This window comes from Danio rerio, chromosome 18 (genome assembly GCF_052040795.2).
Source record: "Danio rerio strain M-AB ecotype USA chromosome 18, GRCz13ab, whole genome shotgun sequence".
Classification (NCBI taxonomy): Eukaryota; Metazoa; Chordata; class Actinopteri; order Cypriniformes; family Danionidae; genus Danio; species Danio rerio.
The window spans coordinates 24755123-24778983 of record NC_141038.1 but is presented as its reverse complement, the minus strand read 5'-3'; the positions used below and the strand labels follow the sequence as shown (position 1 = coordinate 24778983).

Below are 23861 nucleotides of genomic sequence, written 5' to 3'. Positions count from 1 at the left end.
ACACATACTGAGAGAGAACTGAGTTCTCTCTTCATTACAGCAGGCTAAAATGTTGACAAATGTAAAAAGCAAAGTCTTAAATTTGCTTAAGCAATGGATAGTTCTAGATCTGACCCCTGATTGGTCAATACAAAGGCTACTGTTACTTGTAGAATTATGCTTCTGCATGCTTGTACAGTACAGAACAGTACAGTACAGTACAGTTCATCATGACTAAAAAAAAAATCACATCACTGCAAATATGCTGTTAAAATTACTGAATGAATTATTATATGAATACTTAACATTTTTGAAAGGAATTAGTCACTCAATGTTGTGAAGTACTGAGAATGTAGTAAAGTGGTTTGCAAAGCATTTCATGCCTTCATGCCTTTTTCTGTGGCTATAATCACTAAATATTACAGTCTTGTTCATTGGAGTTTATTAATATTTTCATAACATTTAAGAGAGAGAACAGTCGGCATGGTGACTCAGTGGTTAACACTGTCACCTCACAGCAAGAAGTTTGCTGGTTCAAGTCCCGGCTGGCCCATTTGGCATTTCTGTTTGGAGTTTGCACATTCTCCCCATGTTTCCCCCACAGTCCAAAAACGTGCTATAAGTGAATTGAATATAAATTTTCCGTAGTGTATGAGTGTGTGTGTGAATGTAAGAGTTTATGCGTGTTCCCCAGTACTGGGTTGCGGCTGGAAGGGTATCCGCTGTTTAAAGCATATGCTGGAATAGTCGGTGGTTCATTCCACTTTGGTAACCACTGAAGTAGAAACTAAAGCCTGTTTTATACCGCAAGCATGAGCAGCGTGTGAGCAGTTTTATTTTTTTGGCATCCATCTTAACAGATTAGAGTTTTCATACTGCACACAGAAGCAGCGCTACAGCACGAGGCATGAGCTTTGGTAGAGCAGCAGTGCCACGATAGTTTCAGTGACAGTGCATTGTTAATGACCAAAACCACATTGAATGACAGTAAAAAGTAGCAATTTTACCTAATGAATGCATCAATAATATCCACTGATTTTTATACATTCAATAAAATAAACTTAAACGATTAAAATTGGCAACAAATATTTATTTAGGCCTAAACAACAAAATCAAATTTAAAGCAATTTTAGTATTAGTGTTGCTTAGTAAGTTGCACACTAGTTTGATCATGTATAAATGATCATGCAGACGCAGCCTTTGTGAAAGGCAAACGCCTGCACGCTGCTTCTTCTCTCCATACGTTCTGTGCACGTGCTGCTCTCGCTCTGCTTACGCTTGCATTGTGAAACAGGCATAGGCCGAAGGAAAATTAATGAAAGAAGTTGAAGAACATTTATAATGTTAAAAATGTTGTATAGTTTTTTGTTTCTATCTATTTATTACAGTTTACACACACACACACACACACACACACACACACACACACACACACACACACACACACACACACACAAACACACAAACACAAACAAACAAACAAACAAAAAATAATAAATGTAGTAATTATGATTTAAATCAATAATTAAATCATTAATTCATTATTTATTTAATCAATATAATTAATTATGTATTTATGAAATCAATTTTAGGCAACTGTATCATAATAAAAATGTTACTTCACCACCAAACAGCATATTACAAAAAAATCATGATTGCTGATAATTTATCTCTGCCATAATACAACTAAATTTAATTTGAGAAAATAGATTAAAATAGAAGAAACATCGTTTTAAATCATAAAAATATTAACAATATTACTGTACTTTGATCAAAGAACCACAGTCTCCGTGAGCATAAAAGATTTATTTCAAAATGACACAAACAGGGTAATTCACTGTATGAAATGGGCAAATTCAGTCTAATTAAATTACACATCAATGCTCACCAAAGCCAATGAATGGCGGATCTAGACACTGTAGACAAGGGGTTTTCCTAAGCGTTTAAAAACACTAGTTTTTTCAGTTTTAAAAAATGGCATGATTTCAATTTGTCTTGTCAAAATCAATTCCGCATCTGTGTTGCGTAAAAGTGTAAGCGTGACTTAAAACATTCCATCACTATCAATTTAGCCAAATCAAATCTAAACAGCATATTTTAACAGGCAGACTTGAGGGATTTGGACTGAAGATGTTCATCGCCATCTCTCACTTCTCGCACTGTTGCTTTTCTTTCTTTCCTTCCATCCTCACATCAGCAGGAGGAGGATAATTGATCAATCACGCTAATTGAACAGTCTGGCCAGCTAGCTCACAGAAGCAGATGTGCCAATTTGCATTCATTAAGGCAGAGTCGGGTCTTAATCACCGCACAGGCTTTGATTGACAGCACAAACAATTCAATGCAAAGCTCCCAACAAAACAGTAAAACTCAGCTCGGCGGCTATAAAAAAAAATGCAATTATCTTGTAAAGTGTGCATATTTACAGAAAAACTTCACAAGTCTTGGAGAGGCGTTGTAGCACTTGTACCAAAGTGCTCGAATAAAATGACGATTGATTTAACAGCTTTAGCTACGTTACTGACATAACACAAAGTCGTGTGTTGTGGTAAATGTCCCAAAAATCCCCAGACCCAGTGACATCAGCCATCCTCTGCTACCCGCCTGCCCGCAGCCAGAGTGATGAATAAAAGTCCCTTATCGAAAATATCTCCCTCCCCCAGTCCCACAGCATAGCCTCATTTCCTTCCTCTCCTCCCCAGACACCAGCTCCTTACTACATCCACATCCAGAGCCAATAGAAACTGTGAGTGAGCTCTTGTTACGTACTCAAGTGCTTCTGTACCAACATGAATATGCATAGCATAGCTAATACAGTTGCATGGCTGTTTGGAGGCGCTCGTATGCCCATTGCAGCTTCAAAGGTTCAGAAGAAAGGCTGAGTAACTGCTTTTTTGTCCCGTGCTTGTGGTAAAACAATGGTGTTATTCACATGGAACAAACAGAAATCTCATGGAGAAAAGACTGAAGAAGGGCTGACATTTGGGAATGGTCAAGATTTACATATCCTGCGATTCTTGATTATGGCTTTGCCAGGAAATAATTCACAAAAACATTTCATGGGACTTGCTAGAAGGACAGTCTTTAAAAATGGTGTGCCAGTTAAAGCAGCTATATTATGCTATACAACAAATGCCATTGTTTAGTTTACTGTGTCTGCTAAAACAAGTTAAAATGCTGTAATATTAAAAAACTAAAGTTTTTCACATGATATACATGCAGCATCTTTATTCCGAGTCATTCTGCAATGCCCTGATGAAACTGCCCCTACTTTACATATTTGTTTAAAGGTTTTCTAAAGTCGATTTACATCAATTCAAAGCCAAAAAATACTTTCGTGTTCATTTCATTTGACAAACTTTTTTTTTTCCCCAAAAACCTCCTCATCATAGTCCTTTGCTGTTGTGATTGTCATTTGGCCAGTCCTCTATGAGGGACCCACCATTTTCAGCACTTTTATGAAACAAAACATCCATTATCATGTCTGAATTTCAGAATTTTCCTCAATCCTTGACCATTGTGTGACAGTAACACACAGTAATATTTTACTATATAAAATCGAAACTCAACGACGAAACATCTCAAGAACTAGATGATCAGCCTAAACATTCATCTCAAGCATGCTTATACAAGACATTTCTCAGTGGCAAGTTTAGAAAATAATAACTTATCACGCATGTTTAAGTTTAAACTCATGAATGAAATGACCAATTAAATGTCTTTAGAATAGTCATTGTTGAAAACACTGGAGTTTTGTTGAGTTCATGCACTCAGTAAGAGTAGGTGTTTTAGAAAAGTGCAGAAGTCGCGATAGAGCAAATACTGCATTTGGAGGGTCAAGGCAGATGTTGTTTGTGGGCCGTCAATTAAAGACCACAGGCAAGTATTATGCAAATGTGATATGGATTCATACAGATTGGTGACTGGAATTGCAAACAATTTAGCTGCTTTTCCACTATCGTGCCAAGTGGTTCTAAGAACACTCAGGTATGGTTCTAATTGTATTTCCATGAGAGCCTGGTATGGCACATCATGATTACAAAATGCTCTTGATATGGAATTCTAAGCACAGATTAATGATAATAATGATAAAGTATGCTGGTTGAGCACATGTGCATGTGACGCTTCTCCTATACCTGGCTGCCAGTTTCTCTACAGCGCAAGTTTTGGTCATTTAACAAAGTAAATATAAGAAAATAACATGTGAAAAATCACCCTTAATGCTGTTTTTTACATTGCATATTAATTACCAAGGCAACAACTGACACATTTGTATTACCCTACATTCCAGAAAGTTCTGTTATCAGCATCATTGTGTGTATATGAAACCGTATCCATACAGGGGTGCGTTTCCCAAAACCATTGTTAGCCAACTAAGGTCGCAAGTTCCATCGTTACGAACATAGCTTGCTTTGTATCCAATGAACATTCGCAAACTGTGTTGCAAACTTGTGCACTTGCAACTTCAACTTACAAGCTTTAACGTTATTACTTGGTTTTTATGTTATAACATGGTTCAAACGATGGATGTGTGACAGAAAAACTACAGGATTTGGAAAACACTCGTCACTACATTGTCCTTTTCCGAAACGATGCATCGTACTATGATAGTTCACCCGCGAGTTATGTTGTTGTTTGGGAAACGCACACCAGGTTCAGATCAGCATGTTCATAATAATTTCCAATAATATCTTTTAGAAGAAAATAAATACATTTTAGAGTCTAGAGCACATTGACATTTGTAGATATTTTATGTTCATAAACTGCTAGATTGCACTCAGCGAGACTGAATATTTGGAAAAGCTAAATATGTCAATGTCAAAAGCCAAACAATTAAAAGTGTGTGTTACAGTAGATATTTAGCACACTTGAGCTCCCACTTGGTCAAAATGCATGTAAGGGGGTATGAGAACAGGTAGCTCTTGAGAGCTCCCCTTGACACAAGAGGAAAGGGGGGAAGATGGGATGGATGGGCAATTTCTTTAGAAAACAAAGACAAGATAGTCGTTTTTGACAGGCTACTTATAGTAATTTTACAAGTAAACACCTTAATTATATAATTGTCTTATTCAGATTAAGGGTGCGCTCACGCAATAGACTATCCAGACCGTGACCGGGCACGTTTTCCTGGTTCGTTTGACAAGTGTGAGTGCTGCAAATTGGGTCAAGGCACAGTTCAGTTGGCCGGCTCTGTCCCGTTTTTAAAAGGTGTGTTAAAGTGTGGTTCGATTGGGATTTGGTGTGGTATGCTTGTAGTGTGACTTCGAAGCGCACCTGAGGCCGAAACTGAAGAGGAGACGTCACTTTTAAGGAACGGTTTCTTATGTATTTATTAATCAAAATTAATCAATGTAGTTTATTAAAGATATCAAACCACTCGCTACACATCAACTGCACCTTCAGCAAACCTCCTAATACTTGCAGCACGATGACTTTAAGAGCATTTATGAGCATCAAAAGTTGTGGATCTTCAGTAAATATCTGACTGTGTGTCACTGCATCCCAAACGACCAAAAACAATTGCTATTCAGTTCACTTCACTATTATGTGGCAAGTGAAAAAACAATAATTCAAGATTAAGATAATTAAATCTTTAAGAAAAGCTTGTGGTTAGCTCTTCTGTCATGTTTTCTGTGTGACTTATCCACTATCCTGATGCATTCGTGCAGTTTCATAATCTCAAGATCTCTTTTGATCAGGCTCATTATCAGATTTACTCTAGGTTTTAAAAAAACAAAAATATGGTGACTTCCTCTATGCCTTTTTGAAAATATAAATATTATTGTGCTACTGTATGTATTTAACATCAATTTAATGGAATTTAATGTCGGATCTATTAAATTAAATACCAGAAAGCCAAACATGAATATCTGACATTTTCTGGAACAGGATCCGGCAAGATCCAAATTAAGCAATGACTAAAAATAATACAAAACAATATAACTAAAGCAATCTGCACTGTACTGAGCGAAATCGCTTCTCTTCCTATTAAACTGAACAGTCGCATCATTGATGACTTAAGCGTGCACTGGCTCGGAAGGCAAAATGCAGTGTGAGTGCAGGCCGTTGGAGAAGAGGGGAGGGAGACAATGGCGCTTTGGCACAGCTCAAGACAACTGCACGCCCTAAGGCAAATAATTAGATTACTGATGTCCATGTAAACATAGTCAATGAAGTCCTATGCAATATGCCTTTGGGTGTACATAATACCAGTATTTAAAATTTGGATTTACATAAGATCTTGACTTGATTGATGACTTTTAGGCTAGTTTTAGATTTAGAACAGTGATCTCTTTTAGACAGAATAAATCCCTTTTATTGGAGAATATGAGCTTTGTTGCTTTGCAGATCTTATACAAGCACAAACAGATGCTTTACACATTAAAGTAAAAAATCAACACATCATGTGGCATATCATATGATAAAATTTCTTTCATCATTTAAAATTGAAATGCTGACTTGATTTACATAAGCAGCCCCTTTAAAATCATACTTATTAAGAATTTTATTAGATCTGATACACTTTCTTTGTTGACATGTTCCAGCGGTATTACCAGCCTACAGCACTGGATGACCTTTGAATTTTTCTTCAGGAATGAAAAAAGAAAAAAAAACATTTGCTTTTTAAACCGCACACAACAATACAAGCCTTTTATGAAGGCGTAAAAAATATTTGCCTGAACCATACCCTGATTTGCTTACTATTTGAGCCAGGTAAATGACACCTCGCACAACAACAAAAAGGTCAGCCAGCCGTTCGCAACAGCATACACACCACCATTTCGGTTATTTGCAACACAGTGGAAAAAAAGTCGTACATGTAAATCTAATCAAAGCGAGCATGTGCCATATGAACGCAAGTCTGCTGTCCAAAGACTTCTCTCAGCTTTCTGTAGAACGGCTGTTAGCTGGGGTCGCTAATGTGTTCAAACCATGATAATTTGGGCTAATGAGAATGGACTGATATCAGCGTGGCTGAGTAATGCATTCGAGAGCATCTAACAGAGTCGAGGGGGTAAAAGGGACAAATGGACGCCACATATCTGCTGTGAAGTTGATATCTGATTTCAAGGAATCCTATGTACACACTGAGAGGCCTGTATTCGGAATACCAGAGGAGAGCTACTAAGATTTCATTACTTTCAGTTGGAGGGGAACAAGAGGAAGAATGATTTAATTATTTTAATTACCTGCAGCAGCTTTTTCATTTAGAGCACAAACAGAATTCAATTTAAAACAACAGGAACTATGAGGACTTTCTTTGGACGGGACAACTGTAAAGACTGTAGTTTCACTCATTCATAGTATTGTCTTTGTCTGTCTACCTAACTTAAGTTGACATACACTATGAGGAAATTCCATAACAAATCAAATTTAAATGTATTAAGGGGTACTTTAGCTTGTTTTTCAGTTTGTTACAGAAGCAAAAATGTGTATACAGTAGTACACTTGCATTGCACCAGGATAAACTAACATTGTTTATACAAAATAATGACAAGGTATGGAAGTTAGCCAGAGACCAGTATGATATTTTATTAAACTTTTTAACAAATAAAACTCATATAGAGCTACTGAAAACTGTACATCACATTATAGATGACAGCAAGGATGTCATATAACAAAACTATTCCACCAGTGGTGCAATCTGACTGTTAAGTCGTGACGTAAGAAATACTGTTTCCCGTTCCAAGCTGCTACTCATTTGAATTGAGAAAATATTTGTTTATGCCCTTTTTAGTCATATCACACATTAAAGTGAATTTTATAGAAAATTATGGTGTACAAAACAGTCTCTGGACTTGCTGCATCACAGACACCAATATTTTAGCAATTAAAAAAAATAACTAATCATTTTTTGTGCATCGGGCATGGGTGTATATATATTGCGATCGTGATTTTCGAAAGTATTACATCGCCTTGATAACGTTTATTATTACCATTTGTTGAGTCTCCCCATACAGTTCGATAGAGCGGTTAGACCCGGAAGCCACTTTTTGTGATGTCACACTACACAAGCGGATAATTGCATTGTTTTGGGTGACAATAGACAATAGACAAAATAGAAATTGTACTACTGTATTGTCCCTACTTATCACAAACTAAAATAATAATAAATATTAGAGAGTGATTTTAGACAACACAACAATATTATGCAAATGAAAAAATGGCTTCTAATCTGGGCTGCACAATATATCGTTTTAGCATCAATATCGCAATGTGCGTATACGCAATAGTCACATTGCAAGATATGCAATGTTGAGTCTGAACTATACTTGAGAAAGAGCTACACAATTGTATTTAATTACTGTATTTATATAGAATTAATTTGATTTATGGGAGGGAGAAGTCTTATTTTTTGTCTTAATATTCAAATATCCACATTTCAAAGTGAAAACAAGATTATTTTACTTAGCCCATTGGCAGATAATTCTACTTGTTTTAAGGAAAAAACTTTTTTTTTTTTTTTTAAGTTTTTTTAGTTGAAAACAAAATAATATTTTACTTAACCTAAAAAAAATGACTAAAAATAAGCCAAAGCAAAGTAATGCTGAGTTCAGACTGCAGGATCTAAGCTCCGATTTGGACTCGCCAACAGGTTTTGAGAAATCACAGACAAATGCCTGAAATCACAGGTAAATTGGTGCTCATTCACGTGAGTCACAATCTTTCAAAGATGGGACCTGTCGTAGATTCAAATCATACTGTGTGAAATGTATTCAGATTGAAAATAAAACTGGTGATTACCTACAGTCAATGAGAGAGCTGCATACACTAGTATGGGTATCTGCAGGCCAGCAGTAGTTTGGGGGAGATGTTACAAAGGTTTCTTTTTAGTCTATTTGTAACCAAGAAATGAAGAAAAAACTAGTGTAAATTTGGCAGGAGCACTCATGTCTGTTTGACGTGTCATCTGAGCAATATCACAACACAAATTTGAAGAGAAATTGCTAATTCCCTTTAAACCCAGATGAGTAAAATAAATACATTGTATACCTCACTAAAGGCTTCTTTCTCATTACGTAGTTAATAACTAAAATACTATGTGACCTTGCGTTGTTTACATGTCACTTCTCACGTGTTTTTGGTTGTGAGATGGGGTTTGCAGATCGAGACAAAGTTGTCAGCGATTCTCCTATTGTAAGGTTCTGCAGTGTGAAACCCCCTGTGGCTGATCCATCTTACAGTGTTATCACAGTAGCAATAAACGCTACCCCAGATAGTCATGCAGTATGAATACATCTGTATTTATTTTATAAATCATGCAGTCTGAACTTGGCATTTTGTTGATTTTTTTTTTTTTCTGTACCTGTATATGTAAGTCTTCCCAGAAAACCACCAAATAGCATTATTCAAACTATCTTCATTCATTCATTCATTTTATTTTCGGCTTAGTCCCAATATTAATCTGGGGTCACCACAGCGAAATGAACTGCCAACTTATCCAGCATATGTTTCAATCAAACTACTGTATCTTGTGAAACCGTACTCACATCGCAATATTAATCACAGAAAAATAAAATATCCCAATTTCAGATTTTTCCAATATTGTGAAGCCTCACTTCCAATTACATTTAAAGTGTTTCCACCTTTTAAATTGATTTTAGGTGACTCAGATCTTTTTATAATGTAGCAATTAAACAAACACATAATAGCCATGATTTATTTTCCTCTTTAAAATGTAGAAACATACTTTAAAGAAGTAATTAGACGATTTCAAAGAGAAAATGATGATCTGTTTTAGCAGCATGCCTCAGATTCTGTCGACAGAGCTTAAGTTGTTTTAAAGCCAGAACATTCCTTTAACTTTTCCATTAGAAACCCAAAAACAGTGAATATGTCTACAAGAAAATCATCAATATCCTAACTTCTGCCTTCACAAAAGGTCAGAGAACCTCCACGGTCTTATAAAAGTGAAATGTGTGAGGCTGTGCTATTTTACGCAATCTCTAGACTGAGGTCCATCACAAATGAAAAGTCCTTTCAACTCCACTTCCTTTCACATTCTACAAGCAATGCGAAAGGTGAGAACAAGGACAAAGCGTGCTAGCGGAGACCCAATACCATGGAGCACCAGTGGTCCTTAAAGACCCCCGTGAGCCGCTGAATGGACACGCTGTAACCTCTGAGGAAACGCTCCATCAATCCTGCACTGCTACTCAGTAAATAAAAGGGCTTTGCTTCAGACCCACAGCCTTTGAAAAGGGAGACACAGATGGGATCGCGGCCACTTTTAATCAGACAGAGAAGTGGACAGGATCCACAAAGGGAGATTTCACGCAACGCTTCACCTGTCGCCTGGAGTGTTATTGAAGCTGAACCACGGAGCGGCAGGCGTGCGCGCACACACCAAAAAAACCCACATGAGCACGCTTCTCTTTGCTCAGCCGTGGTGATTTCGGTCTAGCAATCCGGTACCGACTGTGGGCCAGACTTGAGACAAAGTCCATAGCCTTGAGCCTGGTCGGCAAACTGTGCCCCACTCACACATCCATCTGTGGAAAGAAATACATCTGTTCCCCTGGCCTTTTGTTGCAGATGGTGGTGGCAATAAGAATGTGACTTTTGATTCGGCTTCTCACATGGAAGAGGAATTTAAGCTGGTCAATGAAAAAGTATGCATTTGCTCTAGAGGGCGGAAAAAGGACAAACAAGAAAAATGTGTGATTGTTTATGTGGCATTTATCACTTTAATGCAATTTATTTATTTAGATACTAGATGTAAGTGCCTCCATGTGAAACACATTTCATCAGGAGAAAAGGCAAGAGGACATCGAAAAAGAAACTGGAGGCTCAAAGAGTGGAGTATTGATTCAAATGCAAGACTTGAATAACCACTGGATCTATGAAAATTGTCTAAAGTTACTAAAACAGCACACATGAGGAGGAAATAGATGAAAAAAGGATGTTGAATATTATAGGCGTGAACCTTAACTTTGCTTACAGTTAGACTCATTTATGATTATTTGACAGTCCCAATTGTCAAAAAAGTCCTAAAAACTAAACTTTGAAGACTATAAAATAAAAATAAAAATAAAATAAAAGTAAATTATGTAGTCATTATGTAATTTCATAAACTAACAAATAAACTAGTAAATAACTCAAATTAAGTGGGGTTTATTGACAAACTAATTTTGAGAGGATCACATGCTGATGATTGAACACAGCTTGTCATGCATTAGCCAATTCATGATTCACCAATCAGACCATTCCTTACTCACTACACAAATAACAAAGTTACATATCACAGCCATCTTCGTTTTGAAGAATCCCCCCTTCCACCCCTACTCCTCCTACTTTCTAAGATGAGTGGCATGGTGGCCCAGTGGTTAGCACTGTTGCCTCACAGCAAGAACGTCACCGGTCCTTACTAAGCCAGCCGACATTTCTATATAATGTCTTTTCTATTTCTATGAGTCTATTTCTATTCTATATAAAAAGAATTATATTTACTGTTGCTCTAAAGTCCAGAAGTAAAGAATTGATGTTATTTATTACTTGATTGTTCAAGCTACCTCATAGAAGTGCTCTGTTTGTTAACAGAGATGTTGAATGTTAAAATAAGGTGAATAAATAAAAAATAAGGAACATCCTTTATCTGTTTCTTTGCTCCTTGTTTTTTTTTTATGTATTATAGAAGTATCGGATTGGGTTTCGGTATCGGTAGATACTCAAAATGAAATGAATCATACTTAGACTCGAGGACAAAAAAACCTGATCGGGACATCACTAGCTTGTTGTGTCAAAATCAATAACACACACAAAGTCAAAAATTATTTTTTAAATGCAAAAAAAAGCCTATAAAAATAGGTCATTTATTTACAATTTCATCCAGTAATCAAAATGATTTCATTTTATAGTGCATTGCTTGTTACAGTGCTGCACTTTGATAGCCGCATTGTTTCAAATAAAGCAGCAGTCTTTGGTTCACAATGAAAGTAGGAGCTAAACATCTATATCATTGTATCATCATAGAGTGTTGCCTGTATGGCTGCAGAGGGGACTGATTCTACTTAAAAGGGCTTTAGGTTACTTCCTCCTTGTTCATGCCGTTTGATTAATAATATCACTATATGGTATCCTCTTTCAGAATGGCACACTGTACAATATGAGAACACAGGCTTGTGTTTTAACAGATAAAATCAATATTGCTGAGTACTGATATCCTTTGGCTATATCAGTATACCGTATAACTCCAGCACAGATCTTTACATGAGTCTCGATGGAGTCGTTCTGCCTTCAACCAGAATCAAAGTCAGCAAAACTTCTGATGGAAGTCCAGGGCTGATATCTCTCTGCTCCTCAAACTATACAGCATGTAACCGGGCAGGAAAAGAGAGTGGAGGCTTCAATAGCTTATTTCTGCTTTGCTTCTTTATGGCTGAATCATGGCCACAGAAAGAGAGCTGGCTGTGGGCGATCTCTGCAGCTATGAGTAGATGCTGGCCCACTGAGCAGGGACAAGGCTGCTTTGTTGGGGCCCTTCATGCATCGGGTCAGGCTCCTCCACAGCGGCCGGAGGGCCGACGTGGGAAAAGCGGCAGCTTGCCACCAGCCTGAGTTCCACATCAGTGAGTGCCAGAAAAAAAAACTGCTGACGTAAGATTATTATATTAAGACTAAACGATCAAATATAACGTAACACATCAGATTGTTCCCCCAACTATTTATGTACAGTATCTTACATTTATTTGAGAAAACGTCTCTAGAACAGTGCTTGTCAAAGTCTAGACTCAGACCCAGATAACAGTAATTAAATTAAATTGTGTTTAAGGTGTTACAGTAACAGCGTGTCTAAACTACATCTATTTTGGAAACCGTTTATATGTCAATAAAATACATACTAAATTATACTGCTTAGACAATGATCACCTCAGGTACAGACTATGAGCTTTATTCACTGTTAAAGGGTAACAGTAGGGATTTAAATACCATTTTATGTGACATTTATTGCGATACTACTGAAAGCAGCAGCAGATAGTTCATTTCTTAAAAATAAAATAACTTGCAGACAGTTTGAAAGTTTGAACTGTGTTTCAGTGCAAACCAACAGCACCAGTCACTCAGTAGCCTATTTATAAAGTCAAATATGTTTAATATGTATTAATTAGATTACAATCCTTTACCATTTCATTGGGAGTGCAGTGGCTGGTATTTAAAAGTTTCCAGCATTTTAAATCACATTTGGTGCAGGCAGCCAAATTGATTGTTGCTGAAATCTTTTCACATTGCTTGTAGTTAGGACATGTAAGTGTGGATTTGCTACTCTGATACCCATATATTAAACTTGTAAATCCTTCCTGTTTTTTCGGTCTTTGGTGATAGTTAAAAATCTAAAGCGAAGGTAATATTTAGTTAGTTTTCATATTTTTTCCAGTGTGACGATGTCATGACATTCAATAAACGCATGCCATAATCGGACAGGGTATTCAGGCAATACTCTTAACCACTGTGAGTGTTTGTATGGGTGAAGAAATAAGTTTCCAGAAAAGAAAAGTTGACAGAGAAAACAGAGTTTTCAAACATGATTTAATCTTTTTGTGTTTTGTTTTCCTCTAATCCAGCACAAACGTTTTGTTTTGTAATGAGATATTTGGAGTTTTGAAGAGTTAAAAAATGTCCAATTCCAAAACCTACTTAATGTTGTGTTTAGTTCAGAAAAATTGCTGACACTTAAAATAATCGTTTTAACAATTTTTGCACGTTATTCATGTTTTTTATTGCAAAAGGCATTTTATTTTATTTTTTTTTATCTCTGGAATTGATATTTTGAATACATCTACTAAGTTAACTTAGACTCTAATAATAATAATAATAATAATAATAATAATAATAATAATAACAATAATAATAATATTAGGATTTACCCCAAAAAATGTAATTAATATTCAAGTCAGTCAGTATCTATTGTGACCGACATTTGCCTCATGCGGTGTATCATATCTCCTTCACAGAGTCAATTAGGTACAAAATGAAAAATGGATTAGATGCAAGATATCAGCCAATATACAACCAACATGGCTGCAATAGATATTACTTGTTAGACTTTCCACTTTCATTGTAGCTAATTTTCGAAAAAACCTCAATCTTTGGATTATAGGGAGCTAAACTTTGAAATGAATGTTTGTATGGCTGCACAGTGAGTTGACTGTGCGATGCCTGATTGTGCAGACGTACGTGTCTTTGCATGTGTTTTGTAGATGTCTTACAAAACACTCACAGGACAGAAGTAACACTTTTCGCTTGGAAAAAGATGCAGAATGGCAATTTACAACAACAAAGAGGCTCTTTAGTTCTGCGTGAGGATGTTTTGCAACACAGTGATTTGCCATTCTTTAAAATCACAGAGGGAAAGACACAAAGCCATTGAGAAGAGGCACAGCATCTTCTTTAAAAGCTGTTGTAAAGAGGCAAAGCTGACATAGGGTGACTGTTACATAAGGGGGAAAGTGTGCCCATTCATTTTTAATGCAGGTGAGGGCCCTGTCGGCGCAGGGAAGAGAGAGCAGATGGGCCACTGATGGAGAGCTCAGGCCTCGTGCATTCTTCTGCAGCTCTGCCATGCAGGTAATTCACCAGCTCTGTCATCAGCATCAATAAAAGATAACTCAGGCCAGCTGACTCCTTTTATGCAGCTTTAGACTTTCGACTTCTTTTAAACACTAAAAGTAAAACACTAAAAGAATACTTCAACCCCCCCCCCCCCATAAAAACACTAAAGATTTGCCACAAATTCAATTACTCGCGCTTATGCCATTCAAAACCTAAAGCACATTCTTTCTTTGGCAGATATTATATACAGTCAAGCCCCAAATTGTTTTTATTCCTGAAAAATTCTGTCTTAAAGCTTTTGTTTTAATGTTAATAAAAGCTGAGAAACATTTTTTTGTTGTGGATCTCAGTTGTAAGATCAATAAATAATATCTTGACTTCTAGTTGATTATTTGGAAAAGTGGAAGAAGGTCCTTTTTTCCAATCAATTATCTCTTGACCTGCATCCCAATCATCCGAAATACTCCATAAGACCTATTAGAACCCGCATGGACCCAAGATTCTCACAGAGATCCGTCAAGTTTGGTGAAGGAAAAATGCATGATTTTTGGTCACATTCAGTTGGGGGTGTGAGAGATCTGCAGGAATCAAGACATTTGTGCTACTCATTACATTACAAACCACAGGAGAGGGCACATTCTTCAGCTGGATAGCACTCCTGTTTATACTTCAGCCTCCACATCAAAGTTCCTAAAAGCAAAGAAGGTCAAGGTTCTCCGGGACTGGCCAGCCCAGTCACTAGATATGAACATTATTGAGCATGTCTGGGGTAAGAGGAAGGAGGAGGCATTGAAGATAAATTCAAAGAATCTCTAGAAGTCCTCCTAGAATGCTTGGTTTGACATTCCTGAGGGATGGCAACACAGGGAGAACATGCAAACTCCACACAGAAAAGCCAACTGAGCCGAGCCGGGGTTTGAACCAGCGACTTTCATGCTGTGAGGCGACAGCACTACCTACTGCGCCACTGCGTCACCAGCTCATGGGAGTCATACACAATATTAATTATTTTTCCACTGCGCCATGACTTCATATTCTATACTGTACATTATTTCTGTTAAGTGACAAGACTTTTGTCTAAGCAAAGTCAGACCTTACTGTCCTAATTAAATAATTAAAAATCAAGGCATGATCATATTTTATTTTGGTAAAAAAGGGGTAATCTAGAGGCCTTTGCCTTTCATATAAGCCACCTCTGAAACCAAATGATCAACTAGAAGTCAACTTATTATTTGTTTGTTGGCATTACGATCCATCTATCTATTAATTCAATTTTAGACAATAATGATATAATATTCCAATCCAAGTCAATCTAGACTTAAAATACAACCTCAAACAATACACTTTATGCATGTCTATTTTTTCTATTTAAGAAAGAAAGAAAGAAAGAAAGAAAGCATTGAATCTAAAATGATGTCAGATTAAAGTTTTAAATGCATTCTTTGCTCACTGAGGGTCTCGACCTATAAAACTGGAATGTAGTTTTGACAAATGAGGACAGTGCGTGCCAGGCAAAACCTGCTTCCTGTGCCCTAAACAGTACAGTAGTATGGTTTTGGTTAGCGCAGCACTCATATGGCCAGCTGGGAAGGCTTTATGATGAACAAACAATTTTTTCGAATTGTATAAACTGAAATTTTTACACACTCATTAATTGAGGCAAATATGAACAGTTGACAAAAAAGGATGTTTTGTGCTGTGTGCCCAGTTCAGTTAAGGGTCTGTCTCTTGATCTATGTTGCCTTTGTCAGTTGCGGTAGTCAAATGTGTCTGGATTATCAGCGGCTGCAGACGTCCTGAACCCTATCTAAGCTCGGATGAGAAGGAAACTGTTACATGTTGTCCAGACATCAGTTTGTCCCCTACTGTACGGCACTATAGAACACAAATGCTGAACATTTGTGCATAGATCATTTTTAAACTTCAAAATGAAACTCTTTACTGTGTAAACTAACAAACGGCTGAATATTATTTGGAACTGATGTACTAACTGGTAGTTCAATTGTAAAATAAATGCAGTGAAAAAGTATCAGGACACTTAAGTCACGTCTTCACATTGTGCAACAAAACATATAACCAAGTGACATGCATTCATTCCTTCATTCTTAAAATAAACAAACAATAATTAAATAAAAAATAAGAAAATAAATAAGTCAATAAACAAGTCAATTTATTATTTAATTAAAAGTAGTCAAAATTAGTCAAAATTAAGTTATATAATAAAAATAAACAATAAACAACAATAAATAAATAAGTCAATAATCAAGCCAATTTATTCATTAATTAAATAAGTCAATAAATAAATAAATTAATTCAAAATATATAAATAAGTAAATAAATAAATAAATAATAAACAAACAAACAAAACAAATCAAAATAAATAAATAAAAAGTTAATAAACAAGTAAATAAATAAACAAATAAGAAAAAAATGTTTTAATAAAGACGTAAATAAATAAGTCAATAAATAAATGATAAACAAATAAGAAACTAAATAAATAAGAAAATAAATAAGTAAACAAAAAGGTTAATAAATAAATAATAAAATAAAAAACTAATTAATAAATAAATCATACATTTTTAAATCTTCTTGAGCCAGTTAGTTAAAATGAAAAAGCAAAATGGCTACAAGAAGTATAGTTGAAGAAGTCACTTGTTTAGAAGTTTTTTTATTAAAATGAAATTCCCAAATTTTAAAATGTCCAAAAGTGTCCAATTACTTTTTTGGTGCCACAGTGCATTACAAATAAAATGATAGTACTGGCAAAACTCTTCCAATCACCAAAGATGGGTCATTACAAGAATTATAAATACTGTATATTATCAGTAGTAGACCACACTTACCTCTACAATGTCAGAGTTGGTTCTGCTCTCGTGGGGTTCATTGTATTCTGTGTACTTAAGTAGGACTTTGTCCATGTCAGTGCTGGCATACTGAAAGAGTTTGTTCGAGCTGTTGAATATAATCAGGGCAATCTCACAGTCACACAATACGCTCAGCTCATAAGCTTTCTTCATCAAACCAAACTTCCGCTTCGTAAAGGTAACCTGTGAGGAAACAAAATATACGCTCAGTTAAATGTTCACATAAATAATATACACATTTAAAATAATCACTCTACAACTTCTTTTGTTTGTTAACACAATACTTTAAAATTAAAAATGGTGTATTTTTAAACTAATGTGCCATACTCAAAATAAGGTAAACTCGACAGCATTTGTTATGATTACAGAAAAATAAAGTAAGGAAATACACACAGCATGACGATTAAAAGGGACACACATGGGGTAATACACTTCCTTCATAAAATTTCATGCCACTACTGTATGCAAAAGCACTAAGAAGAATTACCCAAAAACACATTTAATGTATTTTTCTGGAGATGTTATGGTTGTTTTATATTTCAACATCTGAAACTTGCTCAAACTAATATAGCAGTTAACATCAAGCATTGAGCAAGCAAAAAATATGCCCAAATGTGTGCACAGACTTAGCTGCCTATTTTTTATTTATCAAAAGAAAGTCAATGATTTGTTGTGGTATAAGGTGAACTAATGGTATATTAGTGGAATATTTATAATGCCTATAAACTATATATATATATATATATATATATATATATATATATATATATATATATATATATATATATATATATATATATATATATATATATTAGGGTACTGGTAGCCTATTTCACAGCCTATTTTCACTAAATCCGCTGAAAAATGTCCAGGAGAAGTAGGGATGAAGATAGTAAAGGCCCCCTCTGATTGGTCAATTTTGGATAAACAACCTATGCATGCAGCACACAATTGTTTGGCACAAACAATTAATTCATTGCACTTTTGCGTAATATGGTTATTGCGTATACTATTATAATAACGATCTTTTCTCTATATATTTTGCAGCCCTACTATTTACAGTGTGTGAATTCCACTCCAACTTCTAGTCAGGACTTTACATTCCATAAAATACTATATTAATTTAGTTAAAAACCTATCTATGCGTGTTTCTCTCTCATTTTCAGACATGCGACTATTATGTCACATGTCATGTGACAGAAATGTAATTCCCACCATTTCATTGCCAGAAATCAAACAAATACTTCATCCGCAAATCACAGATCAAAATAATTCCTTCAACTATTGTAGTGTAGACCTTTACGGTGATTCTGGACTGTCTATGGGGGATCTGATAAAGACTAATTGTTTCAGCGGTGTCTGTCTATCTTGGGCCATGATACTGTGCGATAATGAGTCAAGCAGACGCAGAGCTGCCACACTGATGTCATGGCAGGTCAGACAGAAGGTCAGCGAGAGGAACGCAACAGAGGCTCCACAGCCTGTGCAATCAGCCCATTAGAGAGACAGTGGGCTCCATCACTCCTGCTGCATCCTCTGACAGCCTCTTCCTGCAGGGCCATCACTGTAACACTAGCTGCATATACACTTCTGCAGGTCACACATAAAACGCCCAGAAACACTGGTGGACAAGAAGTATTTTTACTTCACTATTGTACTTAAAAATGACCAATCAACATCAAATCTTGCCCGACTTGTACAGACAGCTTTAAAAATGGTAGGTTGGGAAGCGAAAGGACCTATTCAAGAGATGCATGAGATAGTCGTAGTTAAGAAAACTGTTTTACATGACAATTCAAGAAAAACATGTTATCCTTAAGAACCGATTTGGGTTCTTGATGTGCAAATCGAATTGATGCAAACAATATTATGTGCTGATTGCTGTTAAATTATTTAACAGTGAAGTAGGGGGAAAAAAGAGGGTTGACATTTTGTAAAATTTGATATGTATAATTTATTGTGTTGTAATGTGCTGATTGGCCATGCCATGTATAGCCAAAATGAATTTCTCAGAACTGGGACAAAAAAAAAAAAAACTAAGTAAGTAAAAAATTAAATAAATGGTTTAAAAAAAATAAATAAATAAATAATAATAATAATAATAATAATAATAATAATAATAATAATAATAATAATAATAAAGAGCTTCTGTGCTTTATCAGAGTATTTTTATTTCAGAAAAATTTTAGGTCACTGATTTATATGATTCGTACAGTATAGTGTCAATCTTCGTTTTGCGAATCACTGATTAAAATGATTCGGTCAGAGAGACTCTTTAAAAAATATTTTTTTGTGAGGATTTATTTTAAGTCTGGAAAAATAAATTACCTAAAATACATTTTCCCTGCAGCTGAAGGATTACAGTATGGTTGCGTTCTTCTTAAATAATTACCATATTCTGCTCTATGTTACATCTATATACATTTGCATGCATTTCTTTGTTGTTTGTTTGCTATATATTTGTCTACATGCTATTTTGTTTTATTCACTTGCACTCAAATTATCTTTAATTTTACTATAGATATTAGTACAAATTTTGATAATAAAAAATAGATATACATGTTGAATTAAATGTTTATTCTATAATAATTACCTTTTTTTTACTTTTAATTTGTAACTACATTCAAGATAAAGGTTTTGTTTAAGAAACTTATTATTTTTATCAAGGCGGCATTTATTAAAGGTAAAAAACGTTAAATTATTAAATACTTATTTATTAAATATTAATTTATTAATTATTGTATTGTCAAAATATGTATTTTCAAATGAAATTATTAGTCCAGTCATTATTGCTTTTATCACTATTGCCACTACTAATAATAATATTAATAATAATATTAGTTTATCTCAGTCCCTTTGGTGCGTTTCTCACAACACTACTGCATTTCTGCACCACAATTAGTGCATTTCTCAAAACAATTAGTACAAACTGCAAAATTTTGTTGATAACCAGTAAAAGTGCGTCACTTGCTCAAAATGGATAGTTTATTCCCTAAAAGCAAGTATTCATCTCAATCAAAGTGTCTGTGTCATTAAGATGAAAAGTACTGACACCATTATTTATGAACAAGATAGTCAAATGGCTTTGTCATGTTTTCATTATGACAGTTTACTCTGGACATTTTTTCAATGCAAAAAAGTCAGATGTTGGTGACACTTCCTGAAAATGCTCAAGACACCATTATATTCTATTTGCACAGCCATTTGAAAACTACAGCAAAGTTAGACATCACTGCATTTAGTGGAGTATCTGAGTACAAGACACTGAATATGTATGTTTCATATTTTTACTGCATTTGCTCTTTGCAATTCAAATTTATTCACAGCATTGTGCAAAAGAATAAATACACCCTTATTTACAACAAACATACACTTCCTTTGGGTTGAGCTGTGCACAACTGTAAACTATATTGCAAAACATATTGGAACTGAACCTACAGCACAGGTCTGTAAATCATTCATGAAATTGATCAATTTTTAAGACATTTTCAGGAAACTACAGATTTTTTTTTTTAAATAAAATTTGCTAGACAGATTTTGACAACTAGTTCAACATTTTTGTATGTAATGACTCAAGTAATGAAATGAGGACTATTAGTTTTATAAGGAATGACAATTCAGCATTCACAAGTTTAGTTCATTTTGACTGACATGCCATAAGCAAATGATAATGTTATAAATAGCAGAGAGTTGTGTGAAAGCAATTGATGCATGTTAAAAAGCATTTGCAATTTGTTGGAAGGTATGAAAAAACTGCTACTAGGATGTGTAGAAATGACTAATTGCTTTGAGAAATGCATTAACTGTTGTGTAAATGTAAACAGTGTTGTGAGAAATGCACCAAAGCGACAGAGAAAAACTGTAATGATGGGCGACGCAGTGGCACAGTAGGTAGTGCTGTCACCTCACAGCAAGAAGGTCGTTTGGTCGCTGGTTCGAACTTCGACTTAGTTGGCGTTTCTGTGTGGAGTTTGCAAGTTCTCCCTGAGTTTGAGTGGGTTTCCTCCGGGTTTACCCACTGTCCAAAGACATGTGGTACAGGTGAATTGGATAGGCTAAATTGTCCGTAAAGTATGAATATGTGTGAGTGTGTGTGTGTGTGTGTGTGTGTGTGTGTGTGTGTGTGTGTGTGGATGTTTCCCAGAGATGGGTGGCGACTGGAAGTGCATCCGCTGCGTAAAAATGTGCTAGATGAGTTGGCAGTTCATTCCGCTGTGGCAACCCCGGATTAATAAAGGGACTAAGCCGACAAGAAAACGAATAAAATGAATGAATGAATAATATTAATAACAATATTAATTAATATTAGAGTGATTTCTGAAAGATCATGTGATTCTGAAGACTGGAGTAATGAAGAAGAAAATTCATCATTAAAATCACTGGAATAAATTACTGAATTAAACTATAAACTACTTCTGAACAGATATTTTATAGTGCAATGCATGTCACAATTTTACAAATTGTACTGTATTTTTAATTAAATAGATGCATCCTTGACGATCAGGAGAAGCTTATTTAAAAACATTTAAAAATCCATAGTGTATATGACAAATTATATATACATTTGAGTATTTATTTAACAAAATTCTTTTGTATACTTTTGATTCTATGTATATCACATATACATAATAAATATATTCATAACACACACACACATACAATTGAAGTCAGAATTATTAGCCCCTTTGATTTTTTTTTTTTTTTCGATTGTCTAAAAAACAAACCATCATTATACAATAACTTGACTTACTACCCTAACCTGCCTAGTTAACCTAATTAACCTAGTTAAGCCTTTAAATGTCACTTTAAGCTGTATAGAAGTGTCTTGAAAAATATCTAGTGAAATATTATTTACTGTCATCATGACGGATAAATTAAATCATTACTTAGAAATGAGTTTTTAAAATTATTGTTTAGAAATGTGTTGAAAAAAATCTTCTTTCTGTTGAACAGAAATTGGGGTAAAAAATAAACAGGGGGGCGAATAATTCTGACTTCACCTGTATATTGCTGAAAAAAACTTTTATTTTGGGTGCTATTAATCGCAATTAATCTTTGCCTAGCATTAATATACTATTTCATTAGAGTCATCTGTTCTTTTCCTCAACTGTTTGATTTGTATACGTGTCCACCTCTGCCAAGAAACTGACTTTTCTAGAGATGACCGACCATTATGTAGCAAGCTATACGCTTTGCTTCTGATCCAGCTATACAGTGAGCCAAGCCAAGCATGTGTCCTATTATCCACGAGGAGCTCATTCAGGAGCCTTCAAAAGCCTGAAAATGAATTATGCATTTGTTCAGCTCTCATGTTTAACAAGTGTCGTACAGCGAGGATAGCAGCAGATTTACTTTCATAATATGGAAGCATCAGAACGCCATCGTGGATGAGCATATGAACACTCAAGATGAGCAGGATGTGTCGTGCACATGGCAAAACTAACAGAGATGACATGGAAAGCTGTGCCTACGGCGGAAAAGAAGTTGGAGAGCATGTGCATGTGAGAGAGAGAGAGAGAGAGAGAGAGAGAGAGAGAGAGAGAGAGAGAGAGAGAGCTGTATGATTACTTCCGCCAATTTCACTGACCTACAAAGCAGAGCTGAGCAGATGAGCTGGCTTTGTTCAACTTTAATTGGTCACAGCTTGCAGAAACCCTCATTTCAAATGGTACAATGCTATATAATCCAATGAGCAGAGCGGTATCTCTGAATCTATACTCTAAATCAGGTGATTGCGGTTCTTAATTGCTTATAATGTTGTGTTACACACACACGCACACACACATCATTTCTGTTTGGGCTTTTATTATAAATCAAGTGACATTCTTTTATGTCTCACACTTTATGCCACTGTAGTCTAAACGTTTGTGTGCATTAAACTGTACATTAAAACAAATAAAATATATATTTTGATCATTTTTGTAAAGATGCTTTTTCCAACGTCCGTTTGACACTTTTCTCATTTAACACAGTAATGGCTTTAAATGATCTTTCAGAGGTAATTTCTCAAATAAAATTGGTGTGCGATTTGTGATTAATTACGTTAATTAATTGCGACTAATTAGATTAAAAACTGTAATTGTTTCACAGGCCTATTCAGCGCTAACAAATGTAACTTTATTGTAAAATGTCTCACACACACACACACACACACACGAGATGGTGTTTGAGTGTGTTATATAATAAATTTTAATTTACTATTTTAATATACACTTTCCGGCCACTTTATTAGGTACACCTGTCCAGCTGCTCGTTGGGGCAAATTTATAATCAGCCAATCACATGGCAGCAACTCAATGAATTTAGGCATGTAGACCTGGTCAAAAGGTTCTGCTGCAGTTCAAACAGACCATCAGAATGGGGACTCTAGTCTACTGGGATTTTCTCGCACAACCAGCTCTAGGGTTTACAGAGAATGGTTTGAAAAACAGAAAATATCCAGTGAGCGGCAGTTCTGTGGGCACAAAT

At 35.4% G+C, this 23861-nt stretch overlaps 1 protein-coding gene across 43 annotated transcripts in view; it reads right to left on the bottom strand.

Moving 5' to 3' along the window:
- mef2aa (myocyte enhancer factor 2aa) overlaps positions 1–23861 on the bottom strand; it is a 169736-nt gene that overhangs the window by 70639 nt on the left and 75236 nt on the right. For all 43 annotated transcript variants that reach the window (XM_087291526.1, XM_087291531.1, XM_087291535.1 and 40 more), the window contains 1 exon segment: positions 17373–17576. In XM_087291526.1, coding sequence (XP_087147652.1) covers positions 17373–17576 — 204 coding nt within the window.